This window comes from Bos taurus, chromosome 15, assembly GCF_002263795.3.
Source record: "Bos taurus isolate L1 Dominette 01449 registration number 42190680 breed Hereford chromosome 15, ARS-UCD2.0, whole genome shotgun sequence".
NCBI classification, from domain to species: Eukaryota; Metazoa; Chordata; class Mammalia; order Artiodactyla; family Bovidae; genus Bos; species Bos taurus.
Window position 1 is genome coordinate 80,952,605 of NC_037342.1, and position 25,368 is coordinate 80,977,972.

At 44.5% G+C, this 25,368-nt stretch overlaps 2 protein-coding genes across 15 annotated transcripts in view; one reads left to right on the forward strand and one right to left on the reverse strand.

Moving 5' to 3' along the window:
* Positions 1-38: 38 nt before the first annotated feature.
* On the reverse strand, positions 39-8,993 carry BTBD18 (BTB domain containing 18). Its single transcript, XM_059875179.1, has 5 exons — positions 8,098-8,993; positions 7,816-7,928; positions 7,563-7,680; positions 6,765-6,932; positions 39-2,627 (listed from the first exon to the last, which is right to left on the reverse strand). Exons 4-5 carry the CDS (start codon positions 6,886-6,888, stop codon positions 568-570), a joined length of 2,184 nt encoding a protein of 727 aa, XP_059731162.1. The 5' UTR covers positions 6,889-6,932; positions 7,563-7,680; positions 7,816-7,928; positions 8,098-8,993; the 3' UTR covers positions 39-567.
* Positions 8,994-14,679: 5,686 nt separating this feature from the next.
* The window catches only part of CTNND1 (catenin delta 1), a 45,344-nt gene continuing 34,655 nt past the window's right edge, over positions 14,680-25,368 (forward strand). For 11 of the 14 annotated variants that reach the window (XM_010812882.4, XM_024975234.2, XM_005216539.5 and 8 more), the window contains exon 1: positions 14,694-14,925. The gene's annotated coding sequence lies outside the window, so the exon portion shown is untranslated. Of the gene's footprint in view, positions 14,926-22,162; positions 22,243-25,368 lie in introns of all 14 variants that reach the window. The other 3 variants (XM_059874697.1, XM_059874699.1, NM_001192402.3) reach the window with 2 other exon arrangements.

The following is a 25,368-nucleotide window of genomic DNA, read 5'->3' on the forward strand; positions in this document are numbered from 1 at the left end:
AGCCAGTCTTATGGGATTGGTCCTCGTGTTCCTCATAGCCTGAGGTCACCGATTAACTTGGGTCTCCTATGGTCCTTAATAGAGCATGAGAAACACTTGTAAAAACTATGGGGGAAAAGGCAATAAAAGGAACTATTTTTCTCACCTCACTTCTCAGAAGTGATGGTGCAGGACATCTTCCCAGCCCCATGGAGCTTTGGCTACACTTCCCATGCCGGCAGTGACTAAGCCATACAGACCAGGTACTAGGGATCAGGTGCCTGCTGATCGGGGAGACTGGCTTTGGCTGTCACCTATGACTCACTAGAGTTGGTGACCACAGAGTTTATTGTTTCACTTGTCACTAACTGGAAGACAAGATTATAAAAGAAGGGGATTCGAGTTCATAATCTTCTATCTATGGAATGACTTTTGCCTGGCTCCAAAAGCCTGGGGAGGGAAGGAGCGCTTCAGGTGTGCCTGCCTCTGGTGCTGAGAGCACAGGGACACATGCTGGCCTGTTGGCGGCCTCTTAGCCAGCATGTCCCTCCCTCCCAGTCCCTGTGGCCCGCCCTCCCCGCTTTGCCACTACGTTAGTATATCTACCTCTGTTTCTGACTCTGAGGAAGGGTCAGGCCACACGGAGAGAATACCCATGGGTAGAATCCCCTCTGACAGTGAGTCTACATCAATCTCCTCTTCAGGGCTGGCAGGAAGTGGACCCACCCACTCCGAGTTGCCAGATCCCTCTTTGCCTGCCTCTGGAGCTGGGTATAATACCTCATCCATTGATAGGGACACTTCCAGGCCAGCGTCCACCCAGTTTGAACAGGGAGGCGAGAGGTCTCCACAGGACTTTTGGGGAGGGTCAAGGGAGTCCATTTGGAGAAGTTTGTCTCTCTGACCTTCCAGTGGCTGGGAGCTGCTAATTTCCAGGTCTGGAGTCCAAGAGCCTCCCACTGAAAACACCTCCCCCTCACTTACCTCGGAGGGCATGACAAGGGGGCTGAAGGGCTCAGCTGGCTCTTTGTTCTCAGAGGGCAGGACTAGGGGGCTGAAGGGCTCAGCTGGCTCTTTGTTCTCACTAAGAGGTTCCTTTTCCAGTCCTGTGAGCTCCCTGGGCCAGAGCTCCACGTCTGGCAAACACCATTCTTCCCCTTCGATCCAGGTCTTGCCTGTTTCTGTCAGGTGGTAACTCGGGGTCCTGCAGCCCTCAGCCCGGGGACTCTCCAGAGACTCCATGGGCGGCTCAATGTCGGAGCCGCAGAGCATGAAATCCAGGATCTCCTCCAGCTCGCTGGTGGCGGCAGCACTGGTGATGCGGTACTCCTCAGCTTCGCAGGGCTGCCCAAGCAGGGCTGGGTTGAATGTGTAGGACTCTCTGCAGCCCATGTCCAGTCTAGGTTCCTTTCCTACCAGCTCTGGGCTGGACCCAAACTCGGACTTCTCCACTGGGTGCTCTGGGGAGCTGCCGGCAGAGAGCAAAACGTCTTGTAGCCTGGAGCACACAGGTGAGTCCTCACACAAGTTTGTTCTCGCGGAAGACAGGTCCTGCTCCTTACCTGAGGATGGCTGTGTCCCCAGAGGCTCTCCTGAGTCTTTGAGTTCTGGGATTTGAGGGCTATCTTGAGAGATTCTGAGGGGAGGCTCCTGAACGACTTCCCAGCAGGTCCCGTTGACTATCTTTCGAAGCTTCACTCTCCCAACCTGCCCCTCCTCTGCTGAGTCTGGGTGAGGAGTCCTGGCTTCGGGGCTCCACTTCTTGTTCCCAGCCGTCTTCCCAAGACCCGATGCACTTGGGCTGCTCCTGAGGGGACTAGCTCGCCCCGTTTTCTGCTTGTCCTCTGGTGCTTCTTTATTTGTACTCTTCTGCCGCCACAGACGCCGGCCAGGGGCTGTGGGCACTGAGCTGGCTCCACTGAGGAGGCTGGCAGGCTTGGATGTGCAGACATCGGGAGACGGCTTTGAGCGGCTCAGCTTGATCTTTCTGGGCAGGAGTCGCTCGTCTACGCAGGGGTACAAGCTGGGTGGGGAGAGTGAGATAGGACCGAGGGCAGGGTCACTCCTGTTCTCTTTGGGTCCCTGACTGTGGCTCGATGGTGAAGCACTTGGTTCTTGTGGAGCTGGGCAGGCCCTGGCCTTCCTCTTGAGTAGGAGAGCGCCAGACGAGTTCTCCGGGTTCTCTTGGTGGTTCTTCTCTGGGGGCCCCTCCTCCTTCCCCAAGGACTTCAGTCTCGCTGCCCTGAGAGGACAGGGCGCCTGGGTGACAGGCAGGGGGGCTCGAGGCCGCCGGCTGGAAGCCACCACCCTGGCAGAGATTGGCGCGGGGCTGGGAGGCTGCAGGCACTCCCTGTTCAGCCTTCGACCCTGAGGGACCTTCACCAGCTTCCCACCCTCTAGCTGAAGGGATTCGAGCTCAGACACTTGGAGCTGGCGGGCTGCGGAAAGCACGTCCTGGACTTCTTCCCCAGATAATTCCATCTCGGAGGTGTACAGGAAGTCCACCAGCTTCCTCAGGGTCCTGATCTTCAGGCCCCCGAGCTCAAGCACCACCTTCCGACCCTGGGCTGGCTTCTCCCGCTCCAGGCGCTCTGTGAAGAAGGGGCTGCAGGCTGACAGGATGCAGCAGTGAGCTGGGACTGCCTCACCTGCAGGGAAACCCAAGTATTTACCTCAGGCCGGCGGCACGCTCGCGGGTTAAACACAGACACTATGCCTGAATGTGCTGTCCCTTCTGTTGCCCTCATGGAAGTTCAAGTAGGAGAAATCTGTTTCTTCTGCCTACCTGGAACATCCTGCCATTACCCAGCTAACTCAGTTTTTATCTTTACAGGTTTATTTTAGGCTTTCAGAAAGCCTTCCCCACCCCTCCTCCGCCATCCCGTCTGGGTTAGCTAGCTATCACAGCATTCAGCTATCTGCACTGGAACTGTCCATCTCCTTCACGAAACTTCTAAGCTCCAAGGACAGGAACGGTGCCTGTCTGACTCACTGAAGAATACCCAGTACTTGACACAAAGTAGGGGCTCAAACACTTGCTGAATAAATGTTTTTGACTCACCCAAGAGCTTAAAAATTTGTACAGAAGCTGCTTGTGACCTAATCAAAAGATCATGAGCTTTGGATATGGATAATCAGGATAATCAGGGAAGCTTGCTTCCCTGGTGGCTCAGACAGTAAGAAATCTGCCTGCAACGCAGGAGACCCAGGTTCCATCCCTGGGTCACGAACATCCCCTGGAGGAGGGCATGGCTACCCACTCCAGGATTCTTGCCTGGAGAATTCCATGAACAGAGGAGCCTGGTGGGCTACAGTCCATGGGGGGCTCGAGGCCGCCGGTTGGAAGCCACCACCCTGGCAGAGATTGGCGCAGGGCTGAGAGTCGGACACGACTGAGTGACTTTCACTTTTCAGTTAGGGCTCAGTTCTCTCCTGAAATCTCTCCACTGTGTGGTATCCACTGTCCTGAGCCACCTTCTCATTTTATGGGCACTTCTGGAGAAATTTTTCCCTCTCTCATGGCTTCCGTTAGCAAAGGCTTGCTGATGATTCCCAGATGCAACCCTGCCCAGATACCTCTTCTGAAATACTAAGCATGCCACAGCCTGCAAGACAACAGGGATGTCCCACAAGTACCTCCAATGCAAGCTTTCTAGAAAGTAAACTCACCATTCCCCACACTCCAAAACTTCCTGATTTTTACTTCAAAATAAGAACACATTCACCCAATGGCCCAGGCCTGAAAACTAGAAGTCATATTTGATTCTTCCTTTTCTCTTACTCACTGCATCTAATCAAATATTAAGTTTTCTTTAAAAAAAAAAAAACCTAATAACTCTTGAGTCCTTATTAGGTGCCAGGCACCTAAGGCTCTTACCAGAATTAATTTTAATCTTCACTGCAACCTTGTGAGGTAGTTGTTATTACAGATGAGTAAACTGGCATAGTCTACTACTACTAAGTCACTTCAGTCGTGTCTGACTCTGTGACCCCATAGACGGCATAGTCTAGTAATGTGCAAAATTACAGTTAGTTAAGCATACAGTCCCATCACTTCATGGCAAATAGATGGGGAAACGGTGCCTGACTTTACTTTTTTGGGCTCCAAAATCACTGCAGATGGTGACTGCAGCCATGAAATTAAAAGACGTTTACTCCTTGGAAGCAAAGTTATGACCAACCTAGACAGCATATTAAAAAGCAGAGACATTACTTTATCAACAAAGGTCCATCTAGTCAAGGCTATGGTTTTTCCAGTAGTCATGTATGGATGTGAGAGTTGGACTGCAAAGAAAGCTTGAGTCTTTTGAACTGTGGTGTTGGAGAAGACTCTTGAGAGTCCCTTGGACTGCAAGGAGATCCAACCAGTCCACCCTAAAGGAGATCAGTCCTGAGTGTTCATTAGAAGGACTGATGTTGAAGCTGAGACTCCAATACTTTGGCCACCTGATGTGAAGAGCTGACTCATTTGAAGAGACCCTGAGGCTGGGAAAAATTGAGGGCAGGAGGAGAAAGGGACAACAGAGGATGAGATGGTTGGATGGCATCACTGACTCAATGGACATGAGTTTGGGTGAACTCCGAGTTGGTGATGGACAGGGAGGCCTGGCGTGCTACGGTTCATGGGGTCGCAGAGTCGGATATGACTGAGCGACTGAACTGAAGGAGCAGGGACAAGATTTGAACCCAAGACTACCTCAGTCTATGTTCTTAACTGCAGCAAATTTTGTAATTCTTTTTGTTGCTGTTGTTCAATCGCTAATTTGTGTCTGACTCTCTTCATCCCATGGACTGTAGCACATCAGGCTTCCCTGTCCTTCACTATCTCCTGGAGCTTGCTCAAACTCATGTCCATTGAGTCAGTGATGCTATCCAACCATCTCATCCTCTGTCGTTCCCTTCTCCTCTTGCCCTCAATCTTTCCCAGCATTAGGGTCTTTTCCGATGAGTCAGCTCTTTGCATCAGGTGGCCAAAGTATTGGAGTTTCAGCTTCAGCATCAGTCCTTCCAATGAATTCAGGGTTTATCTCCTTTAGCACTCACTGGTTTGATCTCCCTGATGTCCAAGGGACTCTCAAGAGTCTTCTCCAGCACCACAATTTGAAAGCATCAATTCTTCAGTACTCTGCCTTCTTTGTGGTCCAATTTTCACATTCGTATACCTCTTTAATACTTATCTTTAATAGCTCATAAACCATATATTTCTTTCTATTCTCAATGCCTTAGTTCAGGCCACAATTCCCTTTTTCCTGGATCCCGAAACAGCCTCCTATCTGGACTCAATAACAATCTAATAATTCCCCTCATTGCCTGAGTGCTATTTCTAAACAAGTTATGACCTTCTTCTTTAAAATCTACAAGTATAATTCCAGTGTTCTGAGGACAAGAGCATCTTCTTTGGTATAACACTTCAGACCTGCTAATTTCTTTAGCCACAGCTCTGATCAATACACTTCTTACAATCTGTGCTGTAGCCATAATGAACCACTTGCAAACCTCTGGCCCATACCTCTCAATCTCGGTACATGCTGTTTTCTCTGCCTGGAAAAATCCTTCCCCACTTCTTCCTACGTCTATTTGTCCTTCACAACTCATCTAAGAGGTTATTTCCTCCAAGAAAATCTCCCTAACCCCATCTCCCAACCTCCTCAGGTCTGTTAAGTAGGTGCCTCTTTTGCACTCCTGTATCAGCCTATATCTACCCCAATATTATTTATTACACTGCCTCGTTATCTGAATGCATTGGTTACCGGAATATCTCCCCCTTATATGGTCTCCTTACAAGGATGGGCTTTATCTTCATATATACTATGTGCCCATGCTAGTACAGTATACTTTTTTGGTTTACTTTGAATAAAGGAATGAAACGCCACTCTTCTAAGAGAACCAACAGACAAGTCACTTAAATCACTGTCTCAACTTGCACATCTGTATAGAACTGGAACCATACAACAACGTTCTTTATATCACAAGGCTGTCGTGAAAATCAAGATGAGAAACTAAACTATACTGTATGTACTTGGTAAACTGGAGGGTGTTATACAATGTTGGTAATGAAGAAAGTGAACTGCCAAGAGACGAAGTGACTTGCTTGGCAAGACAATAGGAACACAGGGCTTCCCTGGTGGCTCAGTGGTAAAAAAATTTGCCAGCCAATGCAGGAGACACAGGTTCAGTCCCTGGTCTGGGAAGATCCCACATGCTGAGAAGCAAGTAAGCCATACTATTAAGCCTGTGCTCTCGAGCCCAGGGCCCCGTCTACTGAAGCCCGTGCACTCTAGAGCCCATGCGCCGCAACAAGAGAAGCCACTGCAAGGAGCAGCCTGCGCACTTCGATGAAGAGTCCCCACTCACCGCCACTAGAGAAAAGCCGGCGCAGCGATAAAGACCTAGCGCAGCCCAAAACGATAAATAAAAAAGAAAGCAGAAAAGTACATAATAGGACCATTAATACTTACATTCTGCTTAGTACAACATTAAAAGTACCTAAGTGTTTTACATATGTTAAACTCAATCTTCACAATCATCCCATTACCGTATTATCCACATTTTATAGAATTTCTACACTTACGAAGCTTTATAATTAATTCATTTTTTTTTAAAAGGAGTATAATCTCACTTTCACTTTTGAGAAATGTACCCGTCCTAGAAAAAGCTCTTTACCAAACAGGACTCAAAGGCAATCATTACACACTTTCCTGGTTTTGTTCTTCACTGCCTGGCCCTAAAATCATTTTCTCTTAGTCTATGGTGAGTTTTCAATTGAGTCCCTACTAGTCTCTTACCTTCTGCCTGCAGAAGGACATCACAGAACACACCACTCTTTTGCTGGTGATAAAGCTGCAGAAAAGCTAATCGGAGGAACCGGGGATTCCTGTACAGGATTTTGGGACTGGCAGGAGAGCACATGTTGATCTCTTAACAACCTTTCTGGGTTTTCATGGATCAGATTCCTGTGGGTGAAAGAACACCTTTCAGAGGCATGGTTATACCTAGTTTTTTTCTCTTTATGTTTAAAATGACAGAGAAATTTTGAAAGTAAGAGACAAAAGCATGAATTGAGGAACCATAAATCCAGGGATTGTGCCCCCAAGTGTATCTTAAGAATATCCTAGTGGTTACAGATGGGAGCTCATTGATAGCCTTAGATTTGAATCTCAGCTCTGTTACTTATTAGCTGAGCTATATAATTTCAGGCAAATTATCTAACTTCTCTGAGTCTTATTTTCTGATCTAGCTAGGAAATGAGAAGTATAATAGTCCTGTACTAACCTCATAAGGCTGTTTGAGAGATTTAATGAGTCACTTTCTACCAAACCGCTTAGCAGTGTGAGTGCCCGGCACAGAACTGGCACTACACGAGTGGAATTTCTGTTTTCCTTAAGCCTTCCTCGTTCATATCACCAGGGACTCAACTCCCGTGGTGCTGACTGCTCATATTTTTCCTGAGCACCACGTTTCTGAGTTTCATGGGTATACTTCCCACATGTAACACATTTTAACAAAACACCTATTGAGTATTAAATGATCTCTAAGAAGTCACACACGCCTTATTTTCTCCAAGCTCACTCTATCACACTAACCAGCAGAGGGTGCACAGCAGAGAAGAGAAGCTGCTGGGCTTGGTGAGGTCTCCAACCGAAATAACAAGACTGCCACCCTTGGTTCAGATGTTCTTGTCCAGAGGAAGCCTGTTTCCGCCTGGAAATTGGTACAGAATTTAGCCTTTAGGTTTGTCAATCTGGTTAACTATCTGGCTAACAGTGAAGCAAGGATGATTATGCTAGATTCTATCCCTTCCCAAGCACAAGCTGGGTATTTGGACTCCGGGCTTACTACGTTTCCAGTTTTCTGCACCGAGATCCCCACACGCTGCACAGGTGGCGTTCCTTTCCCGGCATGCAGGTTTCCGTCAGGTGGCACTGGGGCTCCAAACGGTTCACGTCAAACTATCGGGAAAGAAACGAGTGGAAAAGGTAAATTAAGAAACCGTAGGTTCAATTCCATCCCAGCCAGAGACACGGAAGTGGAGGATGGCAGCGGTTGCAAGGGCCCAAACATAGGCCCTGGGGGAGACTTCCCGACCCACCAGCACTGGGCCTCGCCCCCAGACCCAACCTGGAATAGCTCTGCGGGAGGAGATGCTCCTGCGGTCGTCTCGGTGCTTGGGTCCTCGATCCAGACTGCCTTGCTTCCTCCCACACTCCAGCCTGGCGCGGGGAGGCTTAGCAAAGCTGCACAACGTCCCGAGGTCTCCTTCCCTGTCCAGAACCAAAGGAATCGGGGTTGGCGGAGCGGGGAACGCAGGGCTTCAGGGAAGGCCCTGCAAAACGGGGCGCTCCGCAAGCTCCGGGCGCCCCGGGCCCAACTCCTTTGAAGAGAGACCTCTCGGCGCGAAGGTTTCTGGGAATGGAGCGTGGGGGTCCCGGAGGCCCGAATCCAAAGCTCGCCCTCACTGTCGCCTCCGGCCGCACGGGCTTTGCAGCCGCCCCCACAATGCCCTTGTCCTGGCGCGGGCCCCGGCACACGCGTGCACCAGGGCGGTGGTGGTGGGGGGCGCTGACAGCGAAAGCCTGAGGCCACGCAGCCAGCACCACACACCTCGCACCACACACCTCGCGCCACCGTCCTCGCGCACCACACGCACGCACGTCGCGGACCCAACGTGCTTCCTCCTCCCCCAGCCTCGCGGGTTGACGCCGGGCGAATACGTCATCCCGCATTGGCCAAGGCCCCTCAGACAGCCAATCACAGGGCGAGGGGCGCTTTGGGCGGGAAGCTAAGTCTCGAGGGACTTGGGGGCTGGGGACAAGAGGGCTCCCACGGCGCGAGACAGGGGGAAGGGCCCGCCGGGGAGGGATTCTGTAGGAGCAGGCCTCATCCTTGGCACCCGATGAAAACAAATGGAAAAGAGGCTCCAAGGAGGTGGGAGGACACCTCCGGCTTCCCGTGGAGGAGGCTGGTAATGGCCTTGGTCCTGCTAAGAGCGCCCCAGACGTAATGGAGGCGAAGGCTTACAGATGGCGCCAGTCGCACCTGGTCCCACATGTCTCTCACACTAGGTGGCTCCTGAGGCCAGGAATGTTCTGGAACAAGGTTCCTGGGCTAACTCCTGATTTCAGGTTTGTCATAGACTCCACCCCAGACCCACATCTGGGAGACCTGATGACCCGAGGTGGGGGCAGAACTCTCCATCCGGAGGGATCTCGAGTGTTGAGGTCTTTAGCGCACTTCCTGGTCAGAAACAAGCTGTTTTCAGGGGTGAGACAAAAAATAAATGATCTAGAGACCACACATTCTGAGAGCACGCCAAGCCGCGTCGGAACCGCACAGCAGTTCTCTGCCCCGTGCGTGTTAGGACCTGGGTCCCGGCTTCAGGTAGCTGCCCGGTGTCGTCCTGCGCTGGACGGAGCCGGCCAAATCCAACGCCACCGGGGACAAAGTGTGGTGCAGTCACCCGGCCGGAGGCAGGAAGGACGGTACCTGAGAGACGGGGAACCTGTCCAGGGACAAAGCGGAGAGCGGTGAATAGTACTGGGCGCTCAAGTGTGCCTTGATTGCTATCTTATATCTTTTCAAAAGGATCTGAGGTGGTTGAAATATGGGGCGGGGCATGGATTGCCAAGTCAGGTAATATTTTCCCTAGTTTGAGCTCCCTGCCCTTGAGATGAAGAAAGAAGCAAGGAACAGAATGACATTTGGGGTTGCTGTCAGACTTTGAAGAGGTAGCAGTTCGTCAAAGGACATAAAACTTAGCAGAAGGAGGACAGAATTTTAGATGCTGCCAGCGCGTCACACACACACACACACGCACGCACGCGCACACACACACATGCTGCTGCTGCTAAGTTGCTTCAGTTGTGTCCGACTCTGTGCGACCCCATAGACGGCAGCCCACCAGGCTCTGGCGTCCCCGGGATTCTCCAGGCAAGAACACTGGAGTGGGTTGCCATTTCCTTCTCCGGCACACACACATACACACACGCATACACATACACACGAAAGCAAGCAAGGGAAAAAGACGGAATACTTGTTTGCAGCATCTGTTACTGTGGAAATGGAGCCTTGACTCGTCAGGTGCAGTGCCGCCGTAGGTGAATCTATAGCGTTTGTCAAGAAAATATAAATATTGCGTCCTCTCAGAAATATATTGTTATCAGGACTAGACTAATTTTCAAGAGGTAGAGAGGACTCACTTCTTTGTTTGTTTGTTTTAAATGCAACAACAGTTTAGTTAAATCTTGTGTTAGTCGATTTTATAAAGGGAATGAAAAATGGCCATCCTACCCAAGGCTTCAAAAATGGCAAACTTAGGATGGTAATGTGTTGCCATCAGAGCAGAGAAAGAAGTAAAAATGTTTTGTTTTCCTTTGTATGAGTAGACTTTTTTTTTTTTTTGGAGTTGGATTTTAAAAAATTTCTTCTCTTTGGCATTTATAGTTTTAGGCTGTTTTAGAAGTAAAGTCATCACAGCACAATGCTCTGCTCTATATAATAATTTTAACATTTCTTTTTTAAGTACAGTTTTATTTCATAGTTCAGTTTATGATATCTTTTCTTTGTGTGTATGTGATGATGGTTGTGGGTGGAGAAGTTAAACTTTGAGAGTTGTAAAATGCGTACTGAATGTAGTCTTCCATGCATTAAAAACAAAATGAAGAACAGAAAGAAAAAAAGAAAGGGGGAGAAAAGGCTCCAATAAAAACAGCCCTTTTTCTCTGAACACAGCCACTGATTTCTCTCCATTTTTACTGCTACTTCTGCAGTCAGCTGCATATCCCTGCAACTTGACTTTCAAACGGATTTCCTTGCTTTCACTCTTCCCTCTACTTTAATCCATTTGTCACATAAGCAGCCAGACCTTTTCAAAATGTTGGTTGGATTATGTCATTCTGCTGTTTAAAATTTCCACAGGCTTTCTTTCACCTAGAATAAAATCAAAACTCCTTTCTCTAACCTATAGATGCCTTTATACTCTGATTCCCACCTATACCTCCCTCATTTCCAGCATGTTCTGCTGGATCCAGTATATTTCAGCCCCACACTTTAGGGCTTTGGCATTAGTAATTACCATTGTTCATATTTTCTCAAGGTTGGCTGCTTCTTACCATTCAGATTTTCCCTTAAATGTCACTTGTGCAGAGAGTTTGTCCCTGACATCCAATCTAGAACAAGCCGCAAGTCCTTCTCGTCAGTCTGTTTGATCTCTGCATAGTGTTCCATCTGACATCTTATTTGTTCACCTGCAATTTCCCCTGACCCAGCTAGACTGTAAACTTATTGAGAGCAGGGTACTTGTCTGTCTCATTATCCTTGACCTCTAGAAGGGCGCATGGCTTACAGTAGGTGTTCAAAATAACCCAAAAGGAACACGTCTTTTAATTTTATTTTCTATTCACTGAGTATAAACAGGTTTTCCCTCAGTGAGTGTTAATCCTTATGATTCTTTATTCGAAGATGGCTGTTTCAGATAAATTTAACAACTTTTCATCACTGAGTTAACTGTTTAAATTTGTATATAATTTTTTTTAATTTATTTTTTATTGAAGGATAATTGCTTTACAGGATTTTGCTGTTTTCTGTCAAACCTCAAAAATTTGTATATAATTTTATTTTGAATGTTATCTACAAATTCATTAATGCTAAATGACTTGTCCAGGATTATTTAACTAGTAAGACAACAGACTTCATTTCATTATTCATGTGTTGCTAAATTTGATATACAAGGCTGAGCTCTGGGGATACACTAGAAAGAGAATTTTTAATGCCTTCATGGAGCTTATCTTCTGGTGGGGGAGACAGGAAAACGCACAGACACACATGCATGAAGGAAGGAAGTCAAAATATTTGCAATCTGTTAGTGGTGGTGTGAAGAAAATGAGACTAATCCATCTCTAGAAAATCATAGCTTATTCTAGATAATGGCTGTCATCTAGGAACCAGTGAATCAACAAACTGGTTGATTTCTGGTGTTGTTTTCCTTGACAATCATCTTTGGCTTTTAAACTTGCTGTACAGGACTAGGAATAGATGGACAGTAGAGGTAAAAGAGGGAGAAGGCGATGGCACCCGACTCCAGTACTCTTGCCTGGAAAATCTCATGGACGGAGGAGCCTGGTGGGCTGCAGTCCATGGGGTCGCTAAGAGTCGGCCCGACTGAGCAGCTTCACTTTCACTTTTCACTTTCATGCATTGGAGAAGGAAATGGTAACCCACTCCAGTGTCCTTGCTTGGAGAATCCCAGGGACGGGGAAGCCTGGTGGGCTGCCGTTTATGGGGTCGCACAGAGTCAGACACGACTGAAGCAACTTAGCAGCAGCAGCAGCAGAGGTAAACGATGTGATAAGGTAATTGGAAAAGATTCTTAGGCAATGAGAGTTAAAGCCTGTTTGTTTCTTTGTCAAATGTGTTCATTTCCCATTCTAGTTTGTTTAAAGCCCATCAGACAGGTGCTGTGATGTCTGTTTGGTCTTCCAGCACTTCTGAGAGAAGTTCTTTTTGGCCACATTAGACCAAATGAGAGGGTCTAAACCTGATTGGAAGGGCACTTTCATGCTGAGGAGTGGAATTCCAGTTTAGATAGATAAGGAGGGTCAGATTATGGTTAATAAATGTTACTATAATGTATTGGATGAATAAATATGGATCTTGAAAACAGACGAGGAGCTTGGCCTTTATCCTGACCACAGTGTAAGGGATGGAAATAGCATGGGTTTGGAGTTAGACTGATAAGGGTTTACTCCTTAGCTGGTTGAGCTCAGGCAAGTTTCTTAACCTTGCTGAGCCTTGATTTTCTCATCTGTAAAATGGTAGTAATACTGTCTCCATGGTGGTATTTTAGAAGTTAGGGATATTGAGTGCAAAGTGCCCTTACATGATGGATGCCTCATCATTGGTTGCTATTTTGGGGCAATGGTGAGCTATTGAAAATTTTTTGGCAGGGTAGATATTGATAATCATAACTTATTGAGTTTACACTGTATGCCATGTATTATTTTAAGAACTTTATATGTATTTTAATTCTCTCAACAGTCCTATGAGAGAGATATAGTTATTATCTCCATTCATAGTTAAGAAACTGAGTCACAGAGAAATTATATAACTTTTCCAGGGTTGCACAGTGTGTAGCATGTGTGTGCTGCTCGCTCAGTCGTGTCCAACTCTTTGTGACCCCGTGGACTGTAGCCCGCCCCAGGCTCCTCTGTCCATGGGATTCTCCAGGCAAGCACACTGGAGTGGGGTGCCATTTCCTTCTCCAGGGGATCTTCCTCAACCCATTCTCCTGAGTCTCTTGCATCGGCAGGCAGATTCTCTACACTGCGCCACCTGGAGAGCCACAGAGTATGCAGCACACTTACTTGATTAGGTATACTTAGGAGAGGCGGTTGGAGCCAGTCAGCCTCACTGCGGAGCCTGTGCTCTTAACCACTGTTTTAAATTGTGAAAACTTTATGAAGATTCATTTGGTAGCAGCCTTCAGATTTTTAGATTTTTCAGTAAGAACGAAAAAGGAAATTTTCAGTTCATCATTATCATTTTCATATAGTTAATGACCATAATATAATAGTCTTTGTAAGCATAAAAAATTTTCAATCTCTGCCCTTCATGGCCTAATAGTCTGAGAACATATTAAAGATAACTCTTAATGAGAAAAAGAATACCTGTTATAATCCTTTGTTTAGGTCAAGCGTAAAGAGAATGTATGAACTAGACCTTCTTAAGCCCGAACTTCACAAATGGATTGAATTTTCTTGATGTGAGAGTTTGTTTTCCTTGCACGTGCTGTTGTCTCCAAATATATCACTTGTTTATGGGATATCATTTACTATGCCCCTCAAGCCCACGTTATTTTGATTTGGGGCAAATGAGAAGACTGATTTTCTTCAACAGCCTAGTGGATTCAGCTTCCTTCTAGTTGAAAGTATGTGTGTATGTGAAAGTACCTCAGCTGCGTCCAGCTCTTTGCGACCCTATGGATACACAGTCCATGGAATTCTCCAGGCCAGAATACTGGAGTGGGTAGCCTTTCCCTTCTTCAGGGGATCTTCCCAACCCAGGGATCAAACCCAGGTCTCCGGCATTGCAGCCGGATTCCTTACCAGCTGAGCCACCAGGGAAGCCCAGTTGAAAGTATAGACACTAAAAATGTTAAGTCGAAGTATTTGTTTTTCTAATTCACTCTAATGCACTTAAACCAGAATAAAATTGAGAATTCACCCCAGATATCCCCTGCTACCCCAGCCAGCACGCTGTAGCCCTGTTTCTAGTGTTTCTTGCTCCTTCCCATCCTGTCTTCCTGTGGGAAATGCTCTGGGGTAGAAAGCAACAAACCAAATCACAGCAGGCAAATAAAATCAGCTTTTTTTCTCCCCTACCCGGAAAGGAAGGAGGGAGCAAGAACTCCACCATCAAAGAGAACCGTGGTTCTTAGGCATGCCATTCTAGAAAGCCCTTGTTCCTTCAGCCCCCTTCCCCGACTCCTCCCAGCTCTGCAGTAATTCCTTAGAGATTATATAGTCTCCACTTTAAACATAAATATATATATAAAACTTCCCCCTGTCTCTTTTTCTCCTCCTCTTGCTTTTTTTCCCCTGTTTCCTATAATAAAGTTTCCTATTGGATAAAATCAGCTCCCTGATTTATGCCCAGCTCCTATTGGAAGTTCTCAGGGGCTGACATCACTTAGGAAAGCGAGGGGGTAGGGCTGCCAGATCAGTTTGTCACCACCCAGGCTCCCTAGCCTTTGGCTGGGTGCAACTTCCATTTTAGGTGTTGGATCTGAGAGAAAAAAAAAGGGGAGAGAGAGAAAGAAGAGCAGGAAAGATCCTGAAAGGAGGAAGAGGTGGCGAAAAAGCAACTACCTTGCTGGATTTGTCTTTCTCAGCACATTGACGGAGCCTTGGTTTTCTCTCTTAAAGAAGTGGTTTTCAGAAGTCCACATTTGAGGTGTGTGCCTTTTTAAAAAATATGTGTATAGACGGGTAAAGCAGGATAAGCCAAGTTGAATTTTTGTCTTATGGTAACCGAGGGAATTTGAAAACGAGAGGGTCTGTTATGCTGACGAGTGACTTTTAAACAATTATTAATTTTTCTTTCTACTTATTTGGGGGAATTTTGGTATTTTATCGTATTTAAAGCAAAGGAAGATATTCAAGACCCAGAAACAAACTTCTAGGTCTAATATAGGGAGATGAATAGATTCAGAGGGGTGAGAGCTGTTCCATAAATTTACATTTTGGTGTGGTCTTTGATTGTATGTGTTTTTTTCTAGGTTAGGCTAACAAACTTCTGTTTTCAGAGCCCAAACCGAAAGTTGGTTTTTTTTGGCATGTTGTGTGTGGGTTGGGAAAGGAATTTGTCCGGGTCGGAAGCTAGTTATACAGATGGTTCTAAATATGTTTCAAAAGTTTTTTTTCTCCCTTTTGTCATTAAATTTGTGAAAGCAGAAAGTTGCAGGGAGCTTTGCAGCTTAAATAGTGATATTTCCCCCTGGAGAGTTTGAACCGCCCAGATCGGTTTCAGCCCTGCTGTTCCTGGGTGGATCCCTCTTTTACTTTTTCAGGTGTGGTGGGTGGGAGCCTCTTTCGCCTTCTAGACTTAGCCTCCCTGCTTTGCCTTGTAAAAGAAAACAGATAGATCCTTGGTAACTGGATTGCCATCCCCTTCCTTCTAAAACTACCTTTGATGGCAAAGATTTGTGGCGGTATTATATGTTCAGTCTGCACGTACCATGATGTCTGGTGTCCGTGCTTAAAGGGATAAGGAACCTCTAGCCATGCCTTTTAGCTCACCTGAGTTAAAGTAGCACACAAGAGACATTTTCAGCTTTGTGCTCTCTGAAAGAGGCTGGGATTCAAAAAAGGTCAGGCTGAAACACTTAATATAGACTCTAGTGTGTAGGGTGCGTTTGCGAAAGAACAGGGGTAATTCTTATTTTTAAACCAATCTGAAAGTTGTTTTTTTGGAGGTGCATTTTTGATTTGGTTAACTTGCTGTGAAATCAGAAATCTTTTAAGAACTGAAGGCCCATGGCTGTGCTTTCGTATCTTACGTTTAATCTTAAGATTTGTTTTTGTTTTGCACATACATTCTTGCAAAAATACTAGATAAGCATATAGCCGGCTCCTCGGTAGCTGAAAACTGGATGTTCCCTACCTTCTCCCTTTGAAAATGCGAATCATCTGCAAAATTATAACTGCAATAGACATTGCTCTAATTGTAGCAGGATGGTCCTTAATATGTAAGCTGCTATTAGATTTAAACTGGTATGTATCTATACTAATCCTCTGATTTTTGAACCCCCCACCCCACGCCACCCCGCCCCTTAATTCTTTTTAGACTAGAACACTTCCTTGAATTTCTTTTCCAGGACAAGACTGTTTCTTGAAAGATAATCTCATTCTTGTGAGGTTGTAGCTTCAGAGGAAACTGAACTTTGTCCCTTTTAATCTAATTTATGCAAGGGCTACAGTAAGGTTTTAATGTCTGGATCATCTGATTATAGCAAGTGCAGTTAAAAAGAAAGAGAAAGGACGACGTGTGTGTTTTGCTGGGCTGTAGTCACATCATTTCCAAATTTTCGAAAGCTCCCTTCAGCCTTGACTGCAGCCTAGGGGGTTTCTTGGAGGATCTCTGGAGGATCGGTCGTGCTGCTGCCAGAGTGTCCGTTTCCCACTCAGCCTTTAGGGGGAGGGATGAGGGAGTCGGAGCGAGTACAAAGGCAGTTTGAAAACAGGTTCTGGGTGGCTGAGTGGTGGTGGTTTGGGTCCAGCTTTAAACACTGGGCTTTGTATCACTGCAGTGAGCATCCTGGTTGTAAAGCGTCCAGGACTATTTCCACGAACTGAGGCATTGTTTTGACTGGTGTGTGCTATTAGAGCCTTTTGAATGATAAGATGGAAGATTCGTCTTTTACCTCACCTCTGCTAGTTCTTCCAGGAAATAGAGGAAGAGTGTGAATAAGTAAATCTTTTATTTTTTGTTTTGCTCCTCATTTTGGTTTGGGGGTAGAAAATGACAAGTAAGTATGAGTCCTGCAGATTTTCCTTTCCTTGTTTGACTCCTCTATGCTGTTGGTTTCTTTGTTATATGACTAAGGTATGGTCTGTGTTCTAGGTAGGGGCCTCCTTTGGGTGTCTAGAGTCTTAATTCCTTTCTTAGGGTTCACTTATGGAGAGTCAAAGGGGTTAGAACACGTTCTTTCAGCTAGGATAAAAATGGGGACTGTTGGAAATCTTAAAAAGAAGCTCTGAGTAATTGCAATTTCAGCCTTGGGTTTATGAGGTAGATGATCTCTAGAGATGAGTGAGAGAGGATGGATGCAAATAAATTAAGCGTAGATCATTATTCAGTTGGAATACCAAAGTGATTAGCTCGGTGTAATTCACTGCTTTCTGCTCTGGTACCTGGTGCCCCTGTTCCTAAGTGCCAGCCCTCCCTCTCCCGCCCCCACCTTGTTTACTCAGTGAGTGCTAACCATTTTGCCTGAACTATTTATTTAATTTCCTACAGTAACTTTCTGTTTGTTGTTTTTTGGTTTATTTTTTTGTTTTTTAAGGAATTTGAGCCTCAGAGAACCTGAGGTTTGCTGAAAATTTCAGTGCTTGTAAGTGACCAAGGCCAGGATTAAACCCTGTTCTGACTATATAAAGTTAGTGGATTTAACCGCTAAAACACTGCCGTTCTCCAGAGAGAATAGAAACAAGAGCCAGAACTAAACTGAGCCCTTTTGAGAGGCAGGAGTGCTTCATCCTGAGGAAGGTCAGTGCTTGCTTAGAGTTCCTGCATGCTCCGAGGTAGAGTAGTGTATGTAAAAAATCCATTTTCCATAAAGCTGTAAGGAGCTAGATATGTTAGAATGGATATTATCTCAACTTTATTACAGGGATCTTTCCATATGCACACCATTATTGTCCTGTAATTCTTTTTTTTTTTTTCATTATTGTCCTGTAATTCTTAAACCTACTGGAAATGCCTCAAACTTTATTTGATTGTCAGTGAAATTTCTTCCAGAGAATTTTCTGACTTGGGTTTGGAATGAATTGCCCATTTGCAGGGAGAGGTTTGTAGCAGGTAGTTCAAATAATGTTTATCACACTGTATTACAATTGTCTGTTTTTTTTTTTTTTTTGTCTTTTCCCCTATACTGACCTGCTTGAGTGTAGATACTGTCTTATCTCTGTATCCCCTTAGCGCCTGTCTTAGTGTCTGGGATATATCGAGTGAAGTGAAGTCGCTCAGTCATGTCCTACTCTGCGACCCCACGGACTGTAGCCTATCAGGGCTCTCCCTCCATGGGATTCTCCAGGCAAGATTACTGGAGTGGGTTGCCATTTCCTTCTCCAGAGGATCTTCCCGACCCAGGGATCGAACCCAGGTCTCCCGCATTCCAGGCAGACGCTTTAACATCTGAGCCACCAGGGAAGCCCTGGTGATATATTGAGGTGCTCAGTAAATCTTGGTTAAATAAGGCACGATGGGAATCAGTGAGGGACTTTTGTGGGGAAGGCTGAAAGGAAGTTGAGATGGGAAGAAATTCAACAAAGATGAATAAAATTGCTATGTGATTTTGAAATTTAGTCTGTAGTTTTAACTTTTTATACATTGCCTACCTTCCATTTTTAAATACAGTTTTTAGAAAGAATTGAAGGTTTAAAATTTGAATTTTTCTTTAATCCTGTTTCTTTTCTGGGCAAGCAGTACAAATAATAGTGTAAATAGTTAAGAATCCTAGGCAGTTCATCTCATATTATAGGCAGCTGTTAACTTCAGCCACTGAAACCTTATATGTAACCATTTTCTAGAGGGGAGGAACTGGTTACCCAGAACATATTAGGGCAGCAGCAGGGAAGTATTGCTTTCAGCTGTGTTGGAAGTAAATGGTTTTTATACTCGTTAATAAAAACATAAAAAGCTTGAAATGATAGTTTGAACATTAGTGCTTCAAATAAAGTATGTTTGGACATCATTATATATATACATTTTTTGTCACTGCTTTCGCTATGAAACTAGGAGATTTTGTTCACAAAGTGTATTGGAAAGTTTATGAGTTTAAGAACCCAAATTAATTTTCTGGGAAATTAGGAATAATAGTAACAAGAAATTTGCCTAAAGGAATGAGCCATAGCTTACTACTATGTGATTTCATGTTCTCTTTCCTTGCAAAAGGGGTTAAATGCTATGAGACGCTGAAATAGGGATTGCTCTGCCTAAACGCAGCTGCCTCCAAGGTTTGTAATAGAGGGCATTGATATCTCCTGGCAGGGAGATTGTAAAGGCGGGGAAGAACGACTGTTCAGTTAGAACTATCCAGTGGGATATGAAGGTATGGATTGATTTGTATTTAGTTTTATTGTATAATGTATTTTTGGAAGTAACCGCCCCCCACCCCCCATTCTACTTGGAATTGCATGTTATTGATTATTAAATGTGGACCCTGTTCTCAATACTTAATATTTATTATTCTGGTGCAGGGACAGTATTTTCCATTTTAAGGCCATTTTCCTCTCCAGTGAGTCCTTAAACCTGATTGGAATGATGTGGGCATTTAGATTAGGCATGTAGTGGGGACATTATAAAGATCGAGAGTTTTCTTTTCTCAAAGTCTTCTCTGATGGCCTACAGGTAATTTGGTCACAAAACATGCCCCATTTTGGATGATAAAACTTATTTTGAAAACATTTCAGACTTTCAGAAAAATTGGAATAGGAGTACAATAACTCCTGTATATCCTTCATTCACCTTAACACCAGTTGTTAAAATTTTGCCATAAATGCTTTATTATTCTGTATTTTTTGATCAATATGCTGACCAAACAGGGAATTTCCAATCTAAATGTGCCACAAATATAGAAGCAGGGCAGCTCTGCATGCTAAGAGCGTGGATGCTGGAGCTGGACTGCTGCTGCTGCTGCTGCTAAGTCGCTTCAGTCGTGTCTGACCATAGACGGGTACCTGTGTTCAAATCTTCTACCACTTAACTAGCGAAGTAGCCCTGGGAAGATTGTTTAATTGCTCTATGCCTCGATCTCCTTGTATGTGAAATGAGGACAATGATATTAACTGTCGCATAGGATTGTTGTGATGATGAAGTGACTTAATACATGCGAAATTCATAGGCTGTTGTCTGGCTCATGGGAACACCTCGTTTTTGCTATTAGAATGAATACTTTGAATGAATTCAAACATCATTTGTCTGACTAAGTTTCCTTTAAGGTGTCTTAAGACCTGAGACTCTGTGGTGGATATAGATGCTTTTATTACAGAATAAATGGGTATCCTGGATGAATAGGCTTTTCTTTCTTTTTTTTAAATAGACAAAAAGTGCCTTTAGCGATAGGCAAGTTTAAGTTGTGGAGGCAGGGTAGTCCAAAGTACGGGTGCTGTGGGAATGGATAGCTCTTAATAAATTGAGGCGTGAGTGAGAGAAGAGAAGCTGGTGGCAGCCAAAGCTGCAAATTTCTTAGGAGATTTGGATACTTTAGGGGGAAAAAACAGCAATACAATTTCTCCCATCTTTTTGTATCTACAGGAGACAGAAATCTAGCATCCAAGGGTAAACTTCCTTTAATTTTGGTAGAGAGTGGATTGAAAAAGCTTTGTTTGGGTTTATTATTCTTAATTTCGGACCAGTTTCTTTCCCTTGATGTCTCACTTGTCCAACCGGGATTTTGTAGGATAACGTTAGTTTTGAATGTACAGGAAGCAATTGCACAGCGATGAAGGTGGTTTTTTTACTGTCTTCTCTTGAAATAAACCTCACTTTTTAATGTTAAGGAAACATCATTTTCTATTTCCAACCCTTATTTATGGGACATTTGCAAAACTGAGACACACAGAGATTTTGAGTTCATCAGTGCTTCCTGTGAGAAGTGTGCTTCTGTGAAAGTGGTCTGTCTGCTCTTATATGTGGAAAACTAAACTGTGGCCTGTGGGAAATACATATGTGTTAACTGCAGCCTTGTCTGGAAGCTTTTGGTTTCTTCCAGCCTAAGTTTTTCCTTCCCTCATACCAAATAACCCATGAAACTAGTGTTCTGGAAAGCCTTTACACTTCGTTTCTGTTGGCTCTCTATAGCTTCCTATCATGACTTCTCCTAACCCCATAGGTGTTCATTTGTGACTGTGCTGGGTCTTTGCTGCAGCGTATGGGCTTCTCTGCTTGCGACAGAGCGAACTGGGGGCTGCTCTAGTTGCGGTGTGTGGACTTCTCAGTATGTGGCTTCTCTTTTGGGACCATGGAGCCCATGGGCTCCGTAGTTGTGGCTTAGTTGCCCCTCAGCCTGTGGGACCTTCCCGGACTAGGGATCAGACAGACCTGTGTCCCCTGCGTTGGCAGATAGATTCTTACTCACTGCGCACCAGAGAAGTCCTCTGTGGTTTTTTAAACCCACATTTCCCTCTACTGATTCTCCTGTTTCTCCTTTTCGTTCGCTTTCCTCTTTTTATTTGGTGTCTCCTTTACCTTTTTGCCTCCCCTATCTTTTTCCCCTTAGGTTGGTGGTCTTCATGGGCATCACTTTGCCTCACTAACACTTAATATGAAAGAAATTTCTAATTTTTAAAATAGAATAAATTGTACTCATGTGGTGAAGGTTCGAGTATTAGGATACTGAATTTGGTTATTTCAGTTAGGTCTATATTAGGATTAATTGTTATGATTCAAGAAGACTGGGTTCTAATTCAGATTAAGGTTTTTTCCCCCCCATTTTCAAATATCACCCACATTTACTAATTAATTGCTCATTTTTATTCAGTAGAGCAGAAGATACTTACTTTCCTGGAGTAAAAGGAAGTCACTTACGGGGTATTTATCGGTTCTGTGTGTGTTTCCCATGTTGTTCAGTACTGAATGCGGCCGTGTATTGAGAGGTGTCTTTGTGGAGTAAAGATATTTGTTTTAGGGAGCTTATATTTGAAAAACCCAAAATGTATTCTGGTGGTTGAGGATATAAGGCATTGTTATAGAAACTAGGTCAACTTTTCAGTACTTTTATCAAAGCACCTACAGGTTCCATTTTATTGCAAATGAAGTAAATCTCATTGAAATAAAGTAGCTGGTGTATATTCAGTACACTTTTAAAATAGAGTGATCTATTTTAAAGGAGAAATTGGTGCCAATCTGATTTCTTTTCACTGTTTCTTTGTTGGGATGGGGGAAGTTCTGTAACCTCTCTTCTGTTTAGTTCTCTGTTGGCTGCTTTGTAAACCAGGGAAGAATTGACCATTGAATGTCTGCCCTGCTGAAGGTCAGCCAAATCTGCAGGTAAGACTACTTGAGACCCCCATTGATGGGCCTAACGTCACAATTAGAAAGAAATTTGTAGAAAGAAAAATGAAATAATGTTGATTTACTTTTCCAAAGTTTAATTTTTTGCGTTCACTGAAAAAGTGAAACATCTTTGTTTGAAAGAGATCCGAGAGCCTGCTGTGCACCCACTGGGACTCACGGAGCTCACATTCCAGCTGGAGGAAGATAGGCATTAAGTGAGCAAGTAAATACACAGTAAGTCAGAGTATGATAGCACTATTGAGGAACAAAATAAAGCCAAATATGTGGAGTGGTGAATAGCAAGTGCAAGGGCAGGAGTGAGCTTGTTTTAATATGGAGCAGTTAGGGAGGGCCTCGCTTACAAATAATGTTTGAAAGAGACTTAAAAGAAATCGGAATGAAGTCACACAGATAAGGGTACAAAGTGCAAAGGCCCTAACAGACTGGTTGTTACTAGCAGGCAAGAGAGATGGGGTGGCAGACGCGTTCAGAGGCCCATGAGTGTGCGCATGTCAGGGGAGGCCGTGTGGACTCCCGCACTGTGCAGCGCCGGCAGTCTCCTCGCCGCAGACCCCAAAGACGACAGCTGAGAGAGAGTTTTTGTGTGTGCTTTATAAGGAGCTGAGGCAACACCTGGCCCAGCCTCCATCTTTGTCCCATTGCAGAATAGTCAGCACGAAATCGCAAAGTAGCAGAATCTGCATAGGTGGATGACCCTTGTCTTGGAGAATGATAAAAGTAATGCAGCTATTTTGAACAAGCTTGTGTGTGTGTGGAAACTGAGATCAAATTTTTCTTCCCTAGAGAAATCTGTTTCTCCACCAACTGATCTACAGAGTCAAATTTCTATGAACAGTAGAAGTGACAGCCTTCTTTTTGAGTACATTTGAGTACATTGAGTTTTTTTTTTTTTTTTTTTAGTACATTTGTTGATTTGGCTTATGACCAAATATTATGCCTACCCCACTTATTTGCTGCTTTTTGTTTTGCTCATTGGACCAAAAGTTCCTGCTTCCTCACAGCCCTCATCATTGAGATTAAATAGCTTCAGGGTCCATTTTATAGGTCACCGTATCCATATTACTGTCTTGCACATCAGGGGGTGTGATCAATCCTGATAACTAACTGTATGTCTGTTTTCCCTTTTTATGTATTAATATGTTTAAGCAGTAATGGTGTTAAAACATAGGCTGAACCCCTTGGCCTGGTTGGCTTTGGTGGGATTGAAGAAGCACTAGTGTGCAGTCATCAGTGTTCTGTGGCACCCCCATAATGGAAAGTAAAAGCATAGTGATTCCCAGAGGAATCTGTCTCGAATCACCCATTCTTTCTTTCTCTTGCAAGATTTCTTGTTTTGCTAGTCTGTCCTTCAGTGAAAGACTGTCTCTGTCTCTTTCTGGGTCTCTCTCTCAGTTTGGGGTTTAACCCTGTAGCTTGACCTGGTTACCATCTACTTTTCCCTTTAATTATACCTATCTAGTTGTCATTCTGTTACCTAATATCATCCTTGGGAGATGCCCTCGATCAGAAAACTTTTTTTCCCTCCTGTCCCCTTCTCCTTTGGTCAGATAACTGTATCATTTTGCAGGAAATACTCTCGGCAATCAGATTCCCCAAATTCTGGAGTTGCTTTAAATCACTGCTTTACAGATGTTTATAGTTGTCTTGAAAGTCAGTCTTTTGATGCCATTCTTCTTTCCTAAGTCTCTGGTGACATGCTTCCTTGTGGAAATACTCCTCTTTATGCTCCTTCTAAAAACATCTTACTATTCACTTGCTATTCAAAGCAGAAGTTAAAGTGACTTACTTGGATAAGTGTCAGAGGTAACACGTGAATCTAGAGTTTCTGGTGTTTCTATTATATTGTCAACTGGGCTAAAATTATCTAGGGTCTTGAATGTTAGATTTAAGACTTCAGACTTCTTTTGGGATGGAATGTGGAACCAATCTTAGGAAATGTGGTATAGCTCTTTGTTCCTTGGAGGAAAGTTAAACTGAGTCATTTGAAACAATAATTGGGTTTTCCAATCTGCAGTGTAAATAGGGATATCCTCCACTGTAGCAACTCAGGATTCCAAAGTAGTGAGATAGTTCTTCCTTTTAGGTTCTGAGCCTGAAATATAGCATTTAGTATTGTATCATTCTGGCCATCTATATATTTAATTCCATACTTTCAAAGAAACTTTAATCCAAACTGAATAACGAGCTGTCTAATGAACAGTAAAGCAGGTCCGAATAATGTATTTTACAACCAGTGTCCTTTTTGGGAGAGGAATGTGGTGGGCAGAGGGTTGTCAGGATAGGCCAGGATGGTGGTTCCCAGCAGCTGTCAGAACCGCTTTGAGAGCTTTTTACGAAGATGAATTCTGAGGCACCTAGATAGTAAGGTGTGAGGACTGGGGATGTAGATTTGGGAGATATTTCTAAAAACAGCTTCCCAGGTGATTCTGATCACTCAGGTTTGAGGACCACAAAATTGGAACTTTTGAGTTAAGCTACAGATCTGTATGATTTCTCAGATGGGTGGTGACTTAGTATGAGAAATAGAGGAGACTAGTTCATGGTGTCAGTGGGTAGTTGGAAGCTTTCTACCTCTGTATCCTGTGTTGTTTTGAAATAAATGACTGATGTCACTGTCGGATTTGGGGATTCTGCCAGTGCTTAGTATGGGATGGAGGACTTGCCTCTTAGGGGGAAGGGAAACTTAGACCACATCTCCATTTCCCTTCTCCATTTTGAAATTGTGGAACGACTTCAGGAGAGGATGTTAACATTGAAACTCAGCTGGACAATTTGTTTAAAACTCAGCAGGAAGGGCCAATGTTACTTCCTGTCTGAAAAGGAAGTGCCGGCTTCCTTCCCTTCCTCCTTGGCTAATGCTGGCCCACTTAGAAATGGCTGGGGGAGGGGCTGGTCACAGTAGTGCTTTAACTGGCTATTATGCCTGGGGAGGTCAGGTCATATCAGTGTGGAGGAGCAGAAGCATTTGTTCCCTTCTTAAAACCCGGAGATGGATGCTGCGTGGACTGCTTTCTACTTGACATTATCTAATAGCTTTGTGCTGCGCTTGCTGTTGCAGTCCAGGAAGCCTTCCAGTCTCCAAGACATTATTTTACATTA